Source organism: Heterodontus francisci, chromosome 30, assembly GCF_036365525.1.
Source record: "Heterodontus francisci isolate sHetFra1 chromosome 30, sHetFra1.hap1, whole genome shotgun sequence".
NCBI classification, from domain to species: domain Eukaryota; kingdom Metazoa; phylum Chordata; class Chondrichthyes; order Heterodontiformes; family Heterodontidae; genus Heterodontus; species Heterodontus francisci.
In genome coordinates, this window is record NC_090400.1 from 34,111,758 (window position 1) to 34,135,026 (window position 23,269).

At 41.1% G+C, this 23,269-nt stretch overlaps 1 protein-coding gene across 5 annotated transcripts in view; it reads right to left on the minus strand.

The window, feature by feature from the left end:
• Nucleotides 1–23,269, minus strand: part of LOC137346500 (rab effector Noc2-like) — a 252,244-nt gene that overhangs the window by 82,634 nt on the left and 146,341 nt on the right. For all 5 annotated transcript variants that reach the window (XM_068009967.1, XM_068009963.1, XM_068009962.1 and 2 more), the window contains one exon: nucleotides 15,729–15,815. In XM_068009967.1, the coding sequence (XP_067866068.1) occupies nucleotides 15,729–15,815 (87 nt within the window). The remainder of the gene's footprint in view (nucleotides 1–15,728; nucleotides 15,816–23,269) is intronic.

Consider the following 23,269-nt stretch of genomic DNA (forward strand, 5'->3'; position numbering starts at 1 on the left):
AGACACAGATTTAAAGCGATTGGCAAAAGAGTCAAAAGCAGCATGAAGAAAAGCTTTTTTACATAACGAATGGTTAGGATATGCAATGCACTGCCTGAAAAGGTGGTGGAAGCAGATTCAATTATGGGTTTCAAAAAGGATCTGGATAAGCACCTGAAGGGAAAGAATTTTCAGCACTACAGGAGTGGGACCAACGCTCCCTCTAACTCCTGCTTGCTGTGCGCAGCTGGCTTGTTGTACTGCACAGTAAGATTGACGCACATCTGCACATGCACACATCTTAAAGGGAAGGTTGCTTGTGTACGGCACATTCTCGGTGGTTATGCGCCATAGAGGTAACATTGTGTGGGACTAGCTAAGTTGCTCTTGCAGACAGCCAGCATTGTCTCAGCAGGCCAAATGGCCTCCTCTATAACAATACTATGATTCTAAACATTCACTCTTAGATGCTAGGTCTCGCTGTAAAAATCCCTGAAAAAGTTGCACCTTACCGAATGAGGTGTAACTGAGATTTTAATTTATCAACTTCATAATTACTGGCCCTGAGAAAATATTTTTTTTATTTCTAAGAATGTCAAACTTCTCCATTGTACAACGTTCCACCTATCTTTACAATAGTAATTGTTTTTAAAAAGTTTGTTTACAATATTTTTTCTTCTACCTTAATGCCATGTGTATGTTCCAACCATTTATTTTGCTGTCGGTAAAAAAAAGTGAAGGTATTCCGTTTTTACTTCCTGGCTTGCTGTCTGTGAGAATATTTCAATGTGATTCTCTGCATACCCTGCTTGATGACATCACTGCTGCTGGATGCCTGGCGATCCCTTTGACTTGGTGCCTGATTCAAACTGATGTCAGGAAAGAGGAAGCGTGTGCTATGAGTTCGGTAGATTGCTGTTAACGGCTTTCTTTGAGGTCAGTGGTAAGTGTCAATCTGTTAATTGTGTGTCAGTGGTTTGATCATATGGAGGTGAAGGGTGTTAATTGGGGTCTTAATTGAGCAGTAATAAGCAGACACTCACTGAGACTGGTGGAGGGTTTGAGTGAGGAGTTACATGTTACTTTGCACAATAAATGTGAAACTGAGTAAGTATAGGTTCCAGCATTATCCTTCCATAACAAGCTTTCTGAAATTTAACAGTGAGCGTTGATTCATCTCCACTGATAACTAAATCCAGCCTCTGATATTGCAAATTATCAGTGTTCATATATTAAAATCAAGGCAGTCACACAATGTAACTACATGGACTACAGAATGGTGTGTTGTTGGATTCCTGTGGTGGACAGAATTGCATGTTGCTGAGTTTTACAGCTGTTGCCTTTACTGTACTATCAGAATCATCCCACTGCATCAGAGCCAGGGATTTCGGATAGGTAGTGTCAAAATCAGCCATACAACCTAACAGTACAGAAATTGAAAATTGTTGCTTTTAGAAGGATAACAGTCTTCAGTTGTTGTATTTTATTATAGCAATAACAGTTTAATGGACCATAATTTGATGGGCTTTTAGCTGCATTTTCCTTTTGAATGCCACTTAAGATGCATCTCAGATTGGGAGCTCTTTTAACTGATAGTTTATTACATGGATTTCAAGTTATTACAGGAGATGAAAAGACAGTTCAGTAAGCACACATTCCAAGAAAAACACTTCATTTGCAAAGAAAGGAGGAAGTTTTAAAAATAGGAAGGCAAATGGTACAATTCCTTATGTGAAATACAGGGCTAAAAAGTGAAGGTGAGATAGAGGTGAAGAAGCGCATACAGTTCAGAAAAATATGAAAGACTAATAGGGCAATTATACTGAATGATCTTAACCATCACAAGACAGACCTGATTAAAGATAATACACTTGGTCAAAGTGCAGAACGCATTTTAGAATCCATTTTGGATCAAAAAGGAAAGAAAGTATGGCTTGATTTAGTTCTGGGAAATAAAGTAAGGCAAATAACTGATGGAAGAATTAAAGAACAAAAAGAAAATAGCAGCCACAGATGGGTTCAATGTAAAAACAGGAGAGAGCATTATGCTGGAAAAAGGTTAAAATTCAGAGACTTTAAAACGAATCTGGCCCAAATTAACTGGGCAGAAAAGGTAACACATTGACAGATCAGCAGTGGGAAATTTCCAAATGAGATGTAGAGCACAAAATAAAGCAAAAAAGGGTGCAAAGGATAGAGAGAAATTAAAACAAAACTGAATCTGAAAATGTAGGCATATGATAAAATTTAGAGCTAACAATAAAAAAGACAATAGGAAATATAGATGGTTTAGTAAGGAATCAAAAAGAGAGATTAGAGGGACTAAAAGAGAATAGGAAAAAAGACAAGCAGGTAATATAAAAGGAAATAGTAATGCCTTTTACAAGCATATAAAAAGTTTAAGATCAGTTAGAGAAAGGTTTGGACCACTCAGCGATATAGGAAGCAATATAACTATGGGGGAATGAAGCAATGGTAGAGATATTAAATAAATATTTTGCATGGTTTTCACAACTGATGGTGAAAGTGGGAATGTTGGTATACCATAGCAGAAAATGGAATGATTATTAGAGATAACTGTAGAAAACAACTTGAAATACTGACGCCTGTTACACTGCAGCAAAGGCGACCAAGAGGAACTATAATAGAAGTATTTAAAATTATGAAGGGTTTTGATAGGATGAGTACAGAAAACTATTTTCCCCATTTGGGAAGTCAGTGACGAGGAATCATAAATTTCAAATTTTCAAGCGAGTAAGGAGAGGGATTTGGAAAATTCTTCACAGAGGGTTGTTGGAGCCTGAAATGCTTAACTACAGAATGTGGTAGAGGTTGAGACAATTGCACCTTTAAAGAAAAATTGGATAATATTTGGAGCAGAGGAAGATACATGGCTATGGGGAGATAGCAGGGCAGTGGCATTAGTTTTCGAATGGTCTCGCAAACACAGCATGATTAGCTGAATGGCTTGCTTCTGCTTATAAAGGTCTATGGTTCTACATAAAGACAAAAGTAATTCTTTTGCAAGTGTCACAATATATCTGTATTGAATGGAAATCTCAGATAGGTTTGATGCTGTATTCAATACTCTATTCAGGCTCAGAATTTTACAATTGAAAACAAAATATCCCTCAATTATTCATAGCTCATTATATTTGTAGGTTTTTGGAAACGTAGGATAAAAAAAAAACAAGGAAGGAATTTCTGCACGAAAGGGAAACACTGAAGCTCTGGAAGTGGTGCAGAGAAGGGCCAGTAGGATGATTCCTACTGTCACGGCCAGGTTGGTTGCTGGGCACCAAGGAGATAAAAAATCAGGTGCATACAGCTAGCAAGATCTTAGATGAACGAATCATTTGCATTCTTAAAGAAATGTTCAGCTGCCTCTAATAATCAGAGAAGTGTCAAAGTACAGCCTGGTTAAGATTTTCAAACGTTGCCTACAGTGCTCCACAGATCTTCACCCTACAAAGTGAGAGAAGGTAAATCGCTTGTTCCAGTTGATCAGTATTTCTGAGGTCATCAAGATTGGGGCTGGAAAGTCCACAGGCTTGATTTTTAATCTGGGGTCGGGAAGCCAACACCCAGATAATTTCTAGGTTCCAACCCCGCGTCGCATCTGCGTCACTCATGCGATGCAATCTTCAAAGTTAGATGCCCTAATTGGGTCGGCGGCAAGCTCGGAGACAGGAACTGCCTGTTCAGCACCGTCAACAAAGGCAGACAGCGGCCACGATTGGGCCTGCAGCTGCCTTGCAGCAGAGGGGAGGCAGGACATCAAAGGGCCAACAGCCTCACTGCGCAGAAGAGTGGTCAAATGGCCAACTAAAGGGTACTGCACCCGATCTCACACACAAATCCCAGTGGCAAAAATTATACCTCATTAAAAAAAGGTACTTAATTGCTCCCCATATTGAACCCACTAGCTGTGCACTTTTGTGGATCAGACTGTTCAGGTTTGGCTATTTACAAATTGAAAATTGCCTTCTAACCCTCCCCAGCCTGTTAACAGGCCGTTAATTGGAGATAGTGGTATCCTGGCTCCACCCCACTTGCCCCACCCTTGCACTGAAAATACAAATGCATCCTGGAGGCGTCGGCACATTGACACACCATCCAGCAGCGCCACTTTCAAAGTGCACCCACTCCCATTCCAATCCCCACAGGCAATTGAAAATCCTAGCCCATGGGTTGGATGAAATCTCACCCATGATTTGTGCTACAGATGCTAACCTAGGTCTGGTATCACCCTAGAAAAAGAATCACTATCATGATGAGCTTTTAGCTTTATAAAGCTGAAATAGTAACTTTGAAAACACAGAATCACTCCTGTGGTTTGGATTAGTGATAGGTCGACTCTGGTTTGGTTTCCATGAATAGCAAGGATGCAACATGTGAGAAGCATTTCTATTAGCTTTTTTTGATATATATATCCTCTTTTCTGCATAACACATGTGTCACCTTATTACTCTGTACCTGGAACAAATTTAGATAGATGGTGCCCAGAAGACTGGGTGATAGCATTTGCTGCATTTTAAATTATCAGTAGAATAAGACTTTCCTACACCTCCATAATTTCCTTTCCAAGTGTGCTTTGTTTTGATAAACTTTGAAATGCAGCCAAGGATAAGAATTCTATTTAATAAGGAAAGTTGATGAAGTATGGTGCAGCTCTGTTAGATTTTCAGATGCATTAATTCAGCTCGACACTGCAGCTTCATTATCGCTTCATTTCATGACAATTTGAATATGCTGATTCAAATGCAAATTGGCTGAGCAGCTCCAAGAGATTTTTAATTATAGTGATAGCATCACTAATTATATATAAAGTACAGCAATTCACAAAATTTGTTTCTTAACTCCTCTAGCATTAATGAACTCCTGTGGTGCACTAGAATATATTGGATTATAGATGGTTTCTTCTTACTAAAATTCTGAGTGATAAACAGCATAAAATTCTAAAAGGTACATTATGAGTACGGTTTAATGCACAGATTGAATATGGTGCATGTGCAGTGGTGGTGGCGTTCTGAAATATCACCAAATTTATATCTAGACTTGCATATTATCAACTGTTGAATTAATTTTTGCAGAGTTAGAAGTTGGGACTTGAAAATCTAAATGTAATCTCATGTTGTCCATAACATCCATTATTATGTACAGAGCACCCGAGAAACATGAACTCCGTTTTGCTTTCCACAGCTGCTGCCAGAGCTGCCGAGTATTTCACAGCATTTTCTGTTTTTATTACTTGGAACAGAGTTTGCTGTAACTATAATCAAGTCCAGCTGCCATTGGTTAAGTTGTCCCTTACTTTTGGCTGTTGGTTGCTAGATATAATTGACTGCTCACTGAAGACTGGCTATGATCTAGCAAAAACATTAACAGCTGCATTTATACAGCACCTTCAAATGTAGTAAAATATCCCAAGGTACTTCACAGGAGTGCAATCAGACAAAAAAATAATACAGAGCCAAGGAAGGTGACTTTTGGATAGATGATCAAAAGCTTGGTCAAAGAGTTGGTTTTAATGAGCTGATATAATTCATTAAGAACAAGACTGACATCAAGCGACATGCCAGAGGGATTTCAAGCTAATCAACATCCCTGCCCCCTTCACAAAAAAATCTCAAACAACTGTCAAAGTCACTATCTCAAACTGACCATATCCTTTGATCTGTGATCAGGTGGCTTGTGAGCACCCTTTGCAGAGGTCCTGACTCAAGGCAGCATGCAACTGCATCTGTCAAATATATTAGGCAAAAAATTTACATCATCGCATGGGAACACCACCGCCTCCAGGTTCCCCTCAGAGTCACACACCCTCCTGGCTTGGACATATATTGCTATAGCTTCATCGTTGCTGGCCAAAATCCTGGAACTCCCTACCCAACAGCACTGTGGGAGTAGCTTCACCATAGAGACTGCAGTGGTTCAAGGCAGTAGCTCACTAACACTTTCTTGACAGTAAGTAGGGACAGGCAACAAATGTTGGCCTTGCCAGCAATGCCCAAATCCCAAGAATGAATTTTTTAAAAAACACTGAATGAAACTGTTCTTTGGAGATAGGTACAAAGCTGGTCATTGAATGCAATAGCTCCAGCTAACAGAAACCCTGAACCTGAGAACAGTATTAATTTGCATTTAAGAGTACAATAGCTTGCACAGCTGGAACCGCAATTTGTTTTCCTTTGAAGAATATACATCATTACGCAATAAAGCATATTTTATTTCAATGGACACTAGACTCACCAGTCGCAAAATGTGTAAAATCTTTGCTTATGCTCTGAAGTGCATTTTAGTATCGTTATTACCAGTTCAACTAATGGAAACAGTCTCAGGATCTCAAAAGATTTTAAAAAGGATGTAGTCATTTCCACAATTTTTTTTTTAAAAACAGGAAGCACTCAGGCACCACTTAATACTACAACTAAGATCAGTGCAGATAGTTTATACTGCACACAGACGCTGTAGTTATAGTGTAGTTACAACCAGACCTCATACTGGAAGCAGAATGATACTTCCTGACAGAAAAACCATGCTTTAAAATAGAATCCATTGTGCTTTCTCAAGTGCATTCAGATTTACCGTTGTTTCACAGCTACATCTTCTGGGTCGGCTCATTCCATTAAAACAAGACCTCTTCAGATGATAGTATTTCTATGGACTGCTTTATATTTTAATTAGACTAGAATTACTATAAAATATTTGCACATATATTAAGATTAAATCCTAAATTACATCCTCTGCTAAATCAAACCATAGATGCTTCAAACACTACAGTTAATTTTCAGTCCTTCATAATTTCCTTGTCGTCACCTAGCAACAGAGCAGGTCCTTTTATAAAGGCCTCTACAAATACTGTATTTATAATTGCATGAAATACTTCATAGTAATAAAAAGAAAAATCATTGAAATTCACCTTTATCACAGAAATGACTGAAGAATGTTTATGACAGTTCAAAATCTCACAAGGGCATTCATTTTGCAACCAAAATTAATTTGGTATTCCAACTGCAAACAGGAAATGCGGAACATGTCACTGGTTACCACTGTGATTCAGTTTTGCAATTCAATCTTTGCCATTATGACATGAGCAGTTCAATCGCACTGCTTACTTAATCTAAGAACAGAAACCACAATATTGAAACCGAGTGTGTTTACTTAGCAGCATATGTTTCTGCTACGTTCTGATGTGTCCGCAGGATGGAAGACAGTTGCATATCCAAGGACCTTCTGGATGGTGAGATAGCCTGGGCCAGACGATCAGTGGGGCACCCAAAGCTCCGCTTCAAGGATGCTTGGAAGTGTGACATGAAGGCCCTAAATATTTACTATCGCACCTGGGAGTCACTAGCTGGCAAAAGAGGGAAATGGTGACACATCCTGTGGACTGGTGTGCACTACCACGATGACTACAGCAGCTTGGAAACAGGCGCCAACGTTAGAAATAACTCACAGCATCACTTAGCTTCACGTGCAGCACTTGTGGCAGAATCTGCCTCTCAAGGATAGGCCTTCACAGCCATCAACAAAAGTACACCAAGAGAAGACTAAATGGATTGTTTGCTGCGGGTCCATCATCTTTCGTAGATGGAAGGATGCCAACCAACCATATGAAAATATGAAAAAGGAGCAGGAGTAGGCCACTCACCCCCTCGAGCCTGCTCCGCCATTCAATAAGTTCATGGCTAAACTGATTACTCCACATTACCACCTACCCCTGATAACCTTTCACCCCCTTGCTCATCAAGAATCTATCTACCTCTGCCTTAAACATATTCAAAGACTCTGCTTCCACCACCTTTTGAGGAAGAGAGTTCCAAAGACTCATGACCCTCAGAGAAAAAATTTCTCCTCACCCCTGCCTTTAATGGGCGACCCCTTATTTTTAAACAGTCACCCCTGCTTCTAGATTCTCCCTCAAGGGGAACCATCCCTTCCACATCCACCCAGTCAAGACCCCTCAGGATCTATGTTTCAATCAAGTCGCCTCTTATTCTTCTAAATTCCAGAGGACACAAGCCTAGCCTGTCCAATCATTCCTCATAAGATAGCCCGCCCATTCCAGGTATCAGTCTAATAAACCTTCTCTGAACTGCTTCCAATGCATTTACATCCTTCCTTAAATAAGACCAGTACTGTACACAGTACTCCAAATGTAGTCTCACTAATGCCCTGTATCGCTGAAATATAACCTCAATGCCCCTTGCGATAAACAATATTAGCTTTCCTAATTACATGCTGTACCTGCATACAAACCTTTTGCGATTCATGCACTAGGACACCCAGATCCCTCTGCATCTCAGAGCTCCAAAACCTCTCACCATTTAGATAATATGCTTCTTTGTTATTCTTCCTGCCAAAATGGACAACTTCACATTTTCCCACATTATACTCCATGTGCCAGATTTTTGCCCACTCACTTAAACTATCTATATCCCTTTGTAGCCTCCTTATGTCCTCGTCACAACCTACTTTCCTACCCTATCTTTGTGCCATCAGAAAATTTAGCAATCATACCTTCGGTCCCTTCTTCTAAGTCACTTATATAAATTGTAAAATGTTGAGGCCCCAGCACAGATCCCTGTGGCACACCACTCGTTACATCTTGCCAACCAGAAAATGACCTATTTATGCTTACTCTCTGTTTCCTGTTAGCTAGTCAATCTTCTATCCATGCCAGTATGTTACCCCCTACACCATGAGTTTTTATTTTTTGCAATAACCTTTGATGAGGCCCCTACCAAATTCCTTCTGGAAATCTAAGTACAACACATTCACCGGTTCCCCTTCATCCACAGCACATGTAACTCCCTCAAAGAACTCCAATAAATTGGTTAAACATGATTTCCCTTACACAAAACCACGTTGACTCTGCCTGATTACCTTCAATTTTACTAAGTGCCATGCTATGCCAGAGATTATCACCTTTGAGGTTCTGTTTCTTAACTTAGTGCATAATTCCTCAGACTGACTTTGCAGAACCTCTTTCCTTGTCCGACCTATGTTGTTGGTACCTACATGGACAACGATGACTGGATCCTCCCCCACCCACTGTAAGTTCCTCTCCAGCCCTGAGCAGTTGTCCTGAACCCTGGTACCAGGCAGGCAACACAGCCGTCTGGACTCACTCTTTGCTGCAGAGAACTTTGTCAATCCCCCTAACTATACAGTCCCCTACTACCACTACATTCCTTTTTTCTCCCTCCACTTGAATGGCTTCCTGTGCCATGGTCAGGTTGCTCATCCACCCTACAGCCCCCACTCTCATCCAAACAAGCTGAAAGAACCTCAAACCTGTTGGATAACAGCAAAGGCTGAGGCTCCTGCACTACTGCTCTCTGGGTCCTCTTACCTGCAGCAACATTCTCCTGTCCCTGACCACTGACCAAATCAGAAGACCCTATCCTAAGGGGTGTGAATACCTCCTGGTACAAAGTGTCCAGGTAACTTTCCCCCTCCCTGATGTGTCGCAATGTCGGCAGCTCGGACTCCAGTTCAATGTCTCTGAGCCGAAGCTCTTAGAGCCGCAAACGCTTACTACAGACGTGTTTGCCCTGAATCACACTGGCATCCAAGAGCTCCCACATGCTGCAGCCGTGACACATCACCTGTCCTGCCATCCTTAATCTGTTTCAATTAATGACTTAATTAATTTATTCAATTACTTACTTTATTTTCCTTTTTTTAATATATTTTATCAAGCTTATCACTAGTTCCTTTACTATTTTAAATGTTAGGAATAGAATAGACCTTAACCACTTAACAGATGCTCACCAAACAGCTAGCTTCTTCCCCAACCAATCACCTAACTGCTTGCCTGTGATGTCACATTTGAATTTTTTTTTTTTGAATGGGCTCATTCCACTGAACTGGATCAGATGGAGGACAGGAAACAGAATAACCTCTCCCCGCTCTTTTTGAAGTGAGGCCTTTCCCCTCTCTCCACGCTGTTTTTGAAGTGAAACCTCTCCCCGCTCTCTTTTTGAAGTGGAACCATTTGTTTCTGCTGCACAATAAGGGACTCCTATCTTGTTCTTAAAGAATGTTGTTCACTTGGTCAGAGAGGTTGATTGGCAGTCATTGACAATTAGATTATTAAAAGGGCATTTCCACTGTTTAAAATTGGACTTAAATTTCTGTGGTGTCTTTAATTGGAAATTAATTTGCTAACGCAGCAATTTCATGAAATTCATGGGCAGGTTAAGCACGAGATGGTGTTTTCAAAGCTCACGCCAGAATGGCACAAATTAGCCAACAACTTGCAGCAATTTGGAATTCTTTGCCTTGCTTCAAGTTGTTGGCCATTTTGTGCATCAATAGTGGTGTGTGTCACCCAGGTGCTGTAAATGCTTCTAAAATCAGGCCCCAACGTGATTTGACTAATTAGCAAACACAGCAGGAGCTTCCGACAGAGATAACTGGCTGGATTTAGCCATGTTGGTGGGGGCCCACCGTAAGGCCTGAAAGCAGGGGAGTGGGGTGGGCGGGGGATTGCGACCCCATTTCAGCAGTCTGCAGGACCTGCGTCACATCTTGCCATAATTGGTGGCCGCCCACCCTCAGGAGGTGCTGGCCAATTGGAGGGCCGGTAGTTCAGCAGCACCACCGGGAGTGGTGACCACTGCTGAGACTGCACCTGGAAGAGGAGCACGCAATGAATGGATGGTGCCATCATAATGGGTAAGTGGGGGCTGGGGGCACCAGGGCCAGTCAGGCAGGTCACAGCGAGCTGTGGGGGGGGGGGGGGGGGAAGGGGAGGGTGGTGAGGGCAGGTGGTGCCACTGCCGCGAGGGTAGGCATTACCTCTGGGAGTGCTCTCCGTGGGCCAAACTGCCCAAATAGGAAGGCCCCCACCCCACCTCCTCACGTTGATTGGAAGGCCACCAGGGTTTATCTGGCAGTCTCCCCAAGGGGGTGCATCCCCCACCACCACTGGTAAAATGTCAGCGGTTCCAGGAAGAGGCCCATAATTGGGCACTTAACTGGCTCAATTCACCTCTGGGAGGAGGGCCATCCAGCATCTTCCCCGCTGCTAGCAAGATGGCATGGCTGCGGGAAAAAGACAGCCATGCAACCCCTCCCCCCTCTCTCCCACCACCCACCCCACCAACACCAGCCAACACACCCCCCCACCCCCACAGCATTTTACAGGCACCCCATCTCCCAGATGGCTGGCAAAATCGAGCCCCATAATATAACTCTATGGCAATGACCAAGAATTCTATATTTTGTTTGTTCCCAAGAACCATTTATGGGGAAGTAGGAGGACAGGGTTTACACCCATGACTCCCCATGTAACAAATTACCCCCTCTCAGCTGCCATCTTGGGGAAACATGCAGAGACCAGATGTGCCCCAACAGAGAAGTTCGGACACCCCAGCCTGTTCATGCATTTGGGGGATATGAAGAACAGGCTTTCGCTGCTGTTGGCCAAGAAGTGTGCATGTGCAGTCTGCAAGAGTAAAAAATACTTACCTAAAATTAATCACATTTAAGAATTGCATACAGGGTATAGCACTTCCAAGAGTCAACAAACTTTACCAATGAGATGTCTAATGCAAATTTTGGATAGAAATATTGCATTTATAAAAGCAGTAAATACATTTTAAAAGAGATGATCAACTTCAAATAATGTACTTTTTCATTTTACAACACAGGGAAAAATTGAACATGTAAACGAAGAAAAAGGAAGTTTATAAATACTATCAGCATTGAAACACTAAGAGGTTTGTTACATTTAAAACTGTACTAATGATCCACTGCACATATATCATAATGAACCTTTGATGCTATTTTTCCAACTGTTTATTGATGACAAAGTTAGCCCAATGTTAGTCACTATAACTAATTTTCTACATTTTGAAAAACATTTGGTATTTTGTTGTGTGTATGTTAACAAGTGACAAAAATAGAATATAAAAGAGCACTTTTCTCTATATCTGGATTTTTAATATAGATATATACTTAATTTACAACTATTTCACATTGTTCATGACCGTCAAGACTCAATGGTTTCTAAAAACAGTTGTGCACTAACTAGTAAGCTGAAAATAGTTCTAACTAGAAGCAGGCTCCAGCTATGGTAAGTTTTTTTACCATTTTAAGATAACCGTTTGTAGGTGACTGCTTCAGCAGAGCAACATAAAAATCTACATCACAGTATTCTAATGCTAATTTTTCACCGACCGCCCTTGCTCTGACCCCAGAATGTCTCACGTCGAGGGGAGATGATGGCATAGTGGTAATGTCACTGGACTAGTAATCCAGAAACCCAAGGTAATATTCTGGGGACATGGGTTCAAATCCCACCATGGTAGCTGGCGGAATTTAAATTCAATTAATTAATAAATTCAATGAATTAATTTAAACAAAAGCTGGAACCGAATGCTAGTCTCAGTAATGATGACCATGAAACAACTACCGATTGTCGTAAAAACCCATCTGGTTCACTAATGTCCTTTAGGGAAGGAAATCTGCCATCCTTACCTGGTCTGGACTACATGTGACTCCAGATCTCAGGCATCGAGTGACAGAACCGAGCGACAATCGGGGGATCAGGTGAGCAACCTTTGGAAAAGGGTAGAAACATTGTCTAATGTTGCAGTGGGCAGGCAAAACAGGGAAAAGCCAAATCCTCACAAAGGGCGGATCTGAAGTCGGCAGCAAAGGAAACCTCCATAAGTGAGAATGAAAATTTCTTAAAGAAAGAAAATGACCTATAGAGTTTAGGAAGGATTTGGATCCAAAATATATGATGCCAGAAAGGTTTGAGAATTTCGAAGGACTTATCCAGATTGGTCTCTCTGGGGGAGAAGAATTTTAAGATACAGAATAGCTTCCCAGCTGCAGCACATGTCTTATTACTATTCCTCATTCAATTAGTCATATATTTGGATGAACCAGATGTTGATGTGCATGACAGGCTGCGCCGACACGGGGAGCTTCACGGACGGCGCCGGAAGCGTGACAGGCTGCGCTGGCGTGGGGAGCATGACGGACAGTGCCGGCGCAGGGAGCTTGACGGACGGCACCGGAAGCATGACAGGCTGCACCGGTGCAGGGAGCCTGATGGGCTGCGCTAGTACGAGAAGCTTGACACACTCGGGGTGTCAATCAGTCATATAGTTGGATGAACCAGATGTTGATCCTGAAGTTCAGAGAAAACCAGATACTACAAACCTCAATGAAGGCCATCTAAGTCAACGGCCAGGAGTTCAGAGAAAGACTACTGCTCTTCTGAGTGCAACAAGAACATGATTAGAGTGAGTCGTGAAGCCTCCTGACAGACTGAATCTGTGATGTCAGAGACTTGGGGGATGGGGGGGGTTGGCGATATGGTAGTAAGTAAAGTAAAATGAATGCATATATAAATATGTAAAAAATATATATGGACTAAGGGGGGCTGGTTAGCGCAGTTGGCTAGACGGCTGGAGCACGATGCGGAAAGATGCCAACAGCGCGGGTTCAATCCCTGTACCGACTGTGGTAGTTCATGGAGGCCTGCCTCCTTGCCTTGCCCCACGCTTGAGAAGTGGTGACCCTCAAGCTATACATCACCAATTGTCTCTCTCTAATGGGAGAGATGCCGATGGTCCTTTGGGACTATGGCTAGAGCATATGGACAAAGACTTGGGGGGAGATGTGGTATTAGGGTCTGGAAGGGTTTATGTTTGGGCAGTGAGGCGAACACCTCCCACTGTAAAAGATCACATGTGTAAAGGGCTTGGGGAGAAGCAAGAAGCATCATGAAGAGAAAAAGCTAGACAGGCTTATGGAACGTGTACGTAATCCATGTAAATATAATAAATGAGTTACTGTTTAGATTTACAATGACTCCAAGATCTCTGTAAACCAAGCTCAAACCAGCATCTAAAATGCTAGCAATATACAACAATACACACACACAAAGTCATCGCAACGTGGCACACGCCCCACACCATCATAGTGTTTCTCTCTCACACACACAGTCAACTCAGTGTCTCTCTGACACATGCACACCTTTCTTTCTCACCCTAGTACCCCAGTCTCTCTCCCCTCCTTCGCTTTCAAATTTTTATAGAACACAAAAAGGCACAACAGGGCTGAATTTAGTGGAGCTGGCAGGGATTCTGACGTCAGCCCGAAACGGTAAGGGGAACTCCGCCTCAACCCTTCGGAGCCCCCCTAATACAATCCAATGGTGGACGTTGAGGGCAAGGGATAGGTCTTGACAGAAGGGTGGCCTTTGCCACCAGAAGCCCTCCATGGGCCACAGGTTGCCCATGGAGGAGGGCCATCCCACTACCTGCCCACAGAGAGGCCGCCTTGTTTTACTGGGCAGTCGCCCCGATTGATAAAAGCACCCCACACCATTGTAATTCCAGCGGCGGCGGGACGAGGCCCTTAAGTGGCCACTTAAAGGGCCTCAACTGGCCTCTGGACAGGAAGGCTGTCTTCAGCCTTGCCCGCCCCTGCCTTTACTGCAGGGTGATGGGAAGGTGATGGGCCCTCCACTCTCCTGCCTTCCATCACAATTCTACAGACCCCCTCAGCCCATCTCCCGGGGCCTATAAATTTCTGCCCCAGGTTTACAATCAGAATACCTATATTTCTCTCTCACATACACACAGCTACCTCTTGAGAAAAAGACACACTGGCTTTTGGGAGAGGAAGAGGCTTTAAGTAAAAACGTGAATGAAAGCATGAGATGGCACATAAGGCAATTCAACTGATAAATTTAAATGTTATTGTAAAATAAATAATTTAATTAAAAACATGATTTAAATCTTTATTTTGAACATTATTAATTTTGGTTGCAGAAGAAAAACACATGCTAGTTGAACAATTTTTCAGAAATCATTTTGAGATCATTATGGGAACGCAGTCGCCAGAGTTCACAATCAAAAGCTTATATGCTCTCATCACAAAATAGCAAATTTTAGCATTGAACATGACTATCAAAACTGAATATAGGAGCAATATGTACTTATATCAGTTTCAATGAAATGCATGCCCAATGGACCAAATTTAATATTTAAGAGATGCCTTTACAATTATTCTCACTAAAGTGAACATAAAGCATTTGCAAAAGGTCATGGCCTAGAAATTTATTTGCGCCCAAGCTCACAATTTCATATTCATTAAAAATTTGTTGCTTCAGAGCATTCATAAATGTTCGCTATCCTTTGTCCCAGATGCCCAATCTCTTATTTAATGAGACTATCAAAAGCAGGTTTTAATTTCTCTAAGTATTCCACAATTGCATTGTATTTTTATTTTATCTCTGAATAGGTTTGGTCAGAAAATCCAAGAATGAGAAAAGACTTTAGCATTATAGTAAGGAGCTACATTACAAATATATATATTTTTTTAATTGTTTATCCTACACATCAGATTGGTTCTTACATTTACTATTCTAGGTAAAGGAGTCCTTCCTAATATGGTCTCAATTTACTTTTTATTTAAATTCATGTCCTCTAGTCCTACCTTTCTGGCTTACTTTGAAGAGATATTCTTACCTTTTATATATTTTTAATTGTATATTTCTGTTATTTCTCCTCCCCCCAACCATCTTTCTTTCTAGGCTGCAGAGCTTCAGTTTCTTTCATCTTTTCTTAGCTCATATTACTTTGTACTTTGGGATTAATCCTGTTTCTCTGTTAGTCATTCCAATACATTTGTATGTCTTTTGTGGCCAGCTTTAAAATGAGTTCAGTTTAAATAATACTCCAACTCTGCAATGTTCCACAATTTCTATAACCTACCTCTCTTCCCTCGCTGCATATTTTGCAAAGCCAAACAGGTCTCCGCTGGCTCCCAAGTGTTTCAATTCCACACTTAATGCAGACTTTCTGTAAAGAAAGAAAATTCAGACACAGTCAGTACCTCAGTTATCAAACTTGCACTGTGATCCATCCTCTACTTTAGTCAGCTATTGACCAACAAACTAGTCATATGAAAGTTAACAGTGTTGTGGATGCTTGTATTGACATCATAAGAACACAAGAAATAGGAGCAGGCGTACACCAGATGGCCCCTTGAGCCAGCTCCACCATTCAATACAATCATGCCTGATCTTCTGCCTCAACTCCATTTTACCGCCGGCTCCCCAAATTCCTTGATTCCCTGAGGGACCAAAAATCTATCTCAGCCTTGAATACATTCAACAATGGAGTACCCACAGCTCTCTAGGGTAAAGAATTCCAAAGATTCACAACCCTTTAAGCGAAGACATTTCTCCTCATCTCAGTCCTAAATGATGGTCCTCTTATCCGGAGACTGTGCCCCCATGTTCTAGATTCCTCAACCAGGGGAAACAACCTCTCAGTGTATACCCTGTCAAGGCCCTTAAGAATCTTGTATGTTTCAATGAGATCACCTCTCATTCTTCTAAACTCCAGAGAGCATAGACCCAAATTACTCAGCCTCTCATCCCAGGAACCAATCTAGCAAACCTTTGCTGTACTGCCTCCAAGGCGACTATATCCTTCCTTAGATAAGGAGACCAAAACTGTGCACAGTACTCCAGGTATGGTCTCACCAAAGCCCTGTCCAATTGTAGCAAGACTTCCTTATTCTTGTACTCTAAATCGCTTGCAATAAAGGCCAACATGCCATTTGCCTTCCTAATTGTCTGCTGCACCTGCATGCTAACTTTGGTGTTCCTTGTACAGGTACACCCAAGTCCCTCTGATCATCATGGCTTTAACAAAAACTTGATTGATGCTGGCACCATCTTGTCCCTTACTGAAGACTTCTCACTTGGCTGTACTTTCCACTATCTGCCATGCGCAAACCTCCATGGTGGTGGTGTCATCCTCACTACCAAAACAACATATCTTCTTCTCTCCTTCAACTCCTCTGGTCTTTCTCCTCCTCACCTTGTTCCACCCTTTTTGACACACCTTTAAAATTCTCAATCTCTACCATCTACAAGTCACGTCGCGATGTTCTCATCAAAATATCCTCTCTCCCTTCCTCAGCTTCTGCATTAAGAAACTACATATCCACGGTGATTTCAATCTCCATTCCAATCCACCATGAACTCTATGTTCACTGCCCTCTTGTGCTCCCTTAACCTCTTCCACCACATTCACTCTCCTAAGGATATATGGTGGCACACGCATGACCCAATCTTCTCACATGGCCTCTCTACTTCCAAAATCTCAACGATGGACAAGACCAGTTCCGACCACTACCTTGTATCTCTCAGCAACCACATCCTCCTGCCCCCTTAACATGCCACTTCCATTTGTGGCCAAACCTGGAATATATTCTCCCCTTAGTCATTTACAACCATACTTTCAAACTCAACTGTCTAGCATTTGGCTCTCCAATTGCCATGATATTTCTGCATGCAGTTGAGCTGCTCATCAACTCATTCTCCTCCAACTTAATTCCTTTGTCCCAGTCAAGCCCTTTCTCACTCCCACTCTGGACATTTTCCTTGGTATGGTGCCCAGCTTTGCTCTCATAAGTCCAAAGCGTTCAAACTTGAGTGTGTCTGGGTGCATATCTGGATTTGCAATCCATTGCTAGATCAAGTACGATTGCATCTTGGTCTCCTCTGACAAAATGGTTCACTGCTCCAGGATGATGCCAGAAAGCAAAGATAACATCTGGCTTCCTATCTACACTACGAACTCTCTCCTCAAAACTCTCTCCTCCCTTGCTTACCCACCCTCACACTTCCAACAAGTGCGAGGACGTCTTTGTCACTCAGATTGAGACCATCTGTTCAACAGTCTCTGCTGCATCCCTCCCTTCCCCACCAAGTCAAACACCGCCCAAGGTTCCCCCTGCCTGAGCCCTACATCTGCATCTTTGTCCAGTTTCTCTCTTTACTCCATTTCTGTCCTCTCTGATCTCATCTTTTCCACGACACCCACTTCATGCTCTCTTGACCCCATTCCCACTAAACAATTGGCCACCCAACTTTCCTTCCTGGCTCCCATGTGAGCTGACATTATAAACGGTTCCTTCTCCTCAAGTACTGTCCCGCTCCCTTTCAAAACTGCCAATGTCACTCCTGTCCTTTAAAACAAAACACCCTTGAATTCTCTCTGCTTGCAAACTAGAATTGTCTCCTACTCCCTTTTTTTTCCAAAGTCACTGAAAATGTGTTGCCACCAGAAACTGTGTTCATCTTTCCTGCAACTCCATGTTTGAATCTTTCTGGTCAGGTGTCCTTAAAACACATATTTTTGCAAGCTTTTAACCACTCCTCCTAATATTTCCTCCTTTCGCTCTGTCAATTTTTATCTGATTACACTTCTGTGAAGCACCTTGGGAAAAATCTCTATGTTAAAGGAACTATATAAACACAGGTTGCTATTTGTTATTGTTCTGTATACTGTTTTAGACACTTAATTTTCCAGAAGATTTACTTTTACATTAACAACTTACAATTTGTCTTTCTGCAGTGTCATGGTGATTAATAAAGCAGAGGCAATTTCTTACACATTATGTGCTGAGATTTCTCAATCAATTCCAAAAATTATCAATAGGTTAAAGATTTCAAATTTATGCTTTGAATGACATTGAATCAAACATTACAGTGATGCCTATGTTCTGTAGGGCCACTATATTCATTCTTTCTGTACAGCAATAGATTGTTGTTTCAAGGCTTTTCAACAGCTTCGACACAATAAGCATTTCAGTAGGTTATAGAATTCATGCTGTCAAATTAGCATATCACGAAAAACTGTCTCACACTAATAACAGAAAGTGAAACATCAGTTATTATGGTTTGTGAAAACAGGCTCCAGACATAAATATTGACAGATTAGTATACATTGTAATTTACTGGGAAAGGTGGGTCCACATGATTTTTCATGCATTGGATTTGCAAGCTGGTTGTAATTTATAGGGGTCTCATCCAACTACATGTACATGGCTAATTTTCTCATTTCTCCATACTCAAAGGTCCGTAAAAGGGACAGAGACTAGTTTTGCCAGTTGTCCATTGCCTTAACATTGCTCTTGGATTCCAAGACTTTCCTGGCAAAGAAGGGCATAGTAATGGTGGTGGAGCTGGGGTAGCATCTTCTTGCGGCGGTCCATCCAGTGAGTTCTATTGAGGTGGGAGGCATTGAATTTGCAAGCTGGTTGTAATTTATAGGGGTAATTTATAGTGTCGCCTGCTGCAACACTCACTGAGTGCCCCAGTGCAAGAGCATCCATCAAAATATGGCGCTATGGCTTGTTCCAAACACCTAACATGATCTCAATGGTCTACACAGATGCACTTAGATTTCATGTCACTTATGCATGTAAAATCCTGTTCCATATTAATGGCCTAGGATAGAAAATACCTGTCCATTGCAAAGAGGGGTTCAAGGAAACCATCCCTTATGCCTCCTCCTGCCTTTGGCCTCAACAAATATGGCAGAGCACTGGTCTAATCATGGTGCATTGTCCCTCATGACCAAGAGATTGCCTCACAAAGTTAATATTGACCAATAGTGAGCATTGTTTATATTTACATACAACAAAAATCAAGTTAAATGGAAATTCAGCTTCAAAATAGATCAGACTGAATTAGGAATCCCTTATGAACCTGGAGAGATTGGTTATATTGCAGGTGTGATTTTGTGGTTTTTGGTCCAAAATCATAAAAACATGTTTTATTTCCCTTTCAATAAGACTCCTGTGTAATTTGTCACTTGGGGTACTATAAGGCTATTCTTGAGTGTTAAGAGTATAACTATTAGTTATTAGTGTAATTTCAGTGAGTTATAATTAGTTACTGATGGAATCAAAGTTCCTTCCATCTCTGGTTTCTCCCCTGCAGATCCAGACACCCCATCCTTTGCTCTCCCATCTTATCCACCCTCAGTTTACCTTCTTTGCCTGATTGCTCAATGAATCATTTCACATGGCCGGACATCATGTGAACAGATCTCCACTCAGAGTTGGCAATACTGTGTCCCATTTGAAACTCATTCATGCACTTTTTCACCTTGTTAATTTCCATCCTGAACTGCAAAAGCTGTTCAAAATCTAGCGCTCAAACATTTAAAATGGGTTCATCCCTTCACTAGAATAGTACACAGTGGAATGTCACAGCGGAAAGCATGAAATGTTTGATTGCTAATATCACCAATCATGTCTTCACTCTGAAGTTTATAATTATATACTTAAAGGAATGTTGCCGGTTGGTGCCATAAATTACTAACATTTAAATATTAAAACAAGTAATCCAAGTGGATCGAGCACCTTACTGGTTTGGTACTGATGTCACATTCTGCCTGACTTGTCATTTATTTCACTCCACCCCACTCACTAACAGAACTGGGGATCTGTCAGTTCTTCTTAGTGATATTGCAATATGTTGAGAGTAGCCAGTGCTAAGAAATGGAATACTTCCGAACCTCGCACAAGCAGTACCAGGGTTGAGCACTCCCAGAGCAGTTACAGTATGGGGCAGAAAAACGCCCTCTGTCACACTTCCATTTCACACATCAATGATCCTTATGGCATCTTTGAGTGAAAGATCTAATTATGGTTCATTTTGTGCTGTAGACTTGTACAAAAACACTCACATCTAGAATCCTTACCAATATGAGAAACAGCATACTTTTTTTCTCATCAGTATCTTCTGCTTTCAAATCAGCGAGCCAGAAGTGGAAGAACAATGTATTGACCCAGCATATCATTCAGCCCTCCAGGCCCAATTTTTAAAAAACTTTTATTTCAATATTTTTTTTAAATAAAGGACCTCATTTAAAAGGTTGGCAAGTGGATTATTAAGAACATTAGCTTTCGCTCTTAATTTCGAATGAAACATTTAGGTTATGTACTGAAACTGACTTCAGGAGCCAACTGCTGAGTCCCTCAGCTATTACAAGCACTAACAGTTACACAAACTGAAAAAAGATATTATAAATGCCAAATCTTCAAATCCAAAACAATGGTTTATAATCTAATGTCTCATACCGTAAAAAGACATAAACCATCAGTGAAGACTACAGGAAAGCAACAGATTTCCTCTTCATATAACTTATCAACCATGTCAACTTGTAACTCACTTGAAACATTCGAGAGACATTAAATGTTCTTTGTAGCCAGGGCGGCGGGGCGAGGGGAGGAAGGAAAGTGAAGATATTTCGTATCAAAATTATATTAATCAGCAAGTGCAAATTCTGGCTTCTACTTTAGAAGTAATAACTGCATTCATTGCTAATTAACTTTGCAAATCCTGAACAAAGGCTCCCAGTAGTTAAGTGACATTTTGAACCAAAGGATCAAATTGTATGCTGCAAAATAATCACCAGTGTATGTTCATTGTGCCTCAGAAAACAGATGTACTGTAAGAATTCGGCATAGTTCATTTTCATTTTTTTTTAATATATATATATATATATATATATATATATATATATATAAATATAATGGACTGCGATGTCCCAATGTTGGGAAGTTGAAGTTCAAAATGAAAAGAGGGCTACTTTATCTTTAATCTATCAATTAAAATCAAGAATTTTGAACCTCATAAATGAATAACGTTACTTAAGATTAATATCTATTGATGTGGGCATCCCTTTATTTCATCACTGCAAAGATTTCTGTTCTATTCCAAAATAAATTTCACACCCATTTGTGCAGACATAAAATCCTGAGTTTTATGCTTTTGGACAAGGTTGAGGCCTTTAAATAAAGTTTTTGATAAAGGCACTAAATTTTCCTTTGTCTCTTTTAATAGAGAAAGGGAGAAAATTTGGAGGGGTTTGGGGAAAAAGCAGGGGAGTCAGATTAATTGGATAGTTTTTTTTCAAAGAGCTAACACAGGTGTGATGCGTCGAATGGTTTCCTTTTGTGCTGGATCACAATTCTATGAAATGTAATCGTGCTATTGTGAAATATGCTTTTTTTTAAATTATGTTTCTACATTTATTTTGGATAGTGGAGATTTCAGTTACTAAGATGAAAATAAAAGCTAGAAAAAATTCAGAATCACCAATTGATGAATGTGTGTCCAGATTGCACAGTTTCTAAACAATATATTCCAACTATAAAATTCCCAGCTATTTTGTCATGCAGGGTATGATACAATTAATGTTTAAAATAGTGCCACCTACTACAGTAACAAGTTCTGCAGGTACACAGGTAAGCCTTCAGTGAAACACAGACCAAGATGCCAAACTAGATGGACAATAAATGACCCATAAAATTTGAATGTTATTAGTACATTATCATGCTGGTGAGATCTACACCAGTGCTTAACCATCCAGAAGTGATTTGTACCAGTACACAAAAATTGGCTCCAACAAGTGGATGTTATATATGTTCCCAACAGAGAAGGAAAATAAACTTGTAAAAACTCATGTACAGAACCAAAAACAGGGATTTGAAGTTCTCAAACATTAAATGCAATTATATGTGGAACAGAATAACCTGTCATTTTCTTTGTCACTGTGATCACTTTAAAGTCTGGCAGATATGACTTCCACCCACCCACACAACTACACTCATGCTGATCACACGGAAGTTTCACGCATCACCTTAATCAGAATATCATAGACATGGGGTTTAGAAAATAGCGTGTTACTGTAAGTTTTAATTGTCTGCAGCAATTTAAAAGGCCCAAACATTGTCAAAAAATTTTACAGCAAACCTGGAAGTTCATCAGTTGGAGAATGCCAAACAGATCCAGCACAGAGCACTGAGTGTCTGCATTTCATCAATATAGATATAGAAGCACTCTTGCGAGAATTTAGAGATGGGATGGAGGCACTATTTGGTACTGGCAGATGGAAGGCCCCTGAGTGCATTAGCATGAGAATTGGAAGCAGGTGATGGAGCATTCAGTACCACTTACACTTTTCAGAGTATGGCCAACTAACTCCCAAAATGATTTATCACCTTACCAGATCAGTTGAGGAAGGTCAGCAATGTCTTCCAAGAATGGTCAGTAAAATACATGTCTACCACTTACAATCACTTTGTTAAAAAGCTTACCAATGTCCACAAGGTAGCATGATGCCCATTATATCCTCAGTCTTCACCTGCAAGCATTCCTTCACTTACACTCTTGCAGCAACTGCCCACTAAAAATCTCACTTGGAATGTAAATGCTTGTCACAGTTACTGGTCAGCATTCCCATGAGTTGACTGATACTCAGTGCACTAATTTGGCCCTTCTGCTTTTTAGTTCTAGGACGAGACAGAGCTGTAAAGATTAGTGACTGTTGGATTGACCCCAAAATCTCCCCCAGCATACAAGGAGAATTTGCTGGAACTACTTGGGAGGGAGGCAATTGACAAAGACGTGGTAGGACAGGTTGCCAACTGCAGTCATATTGAC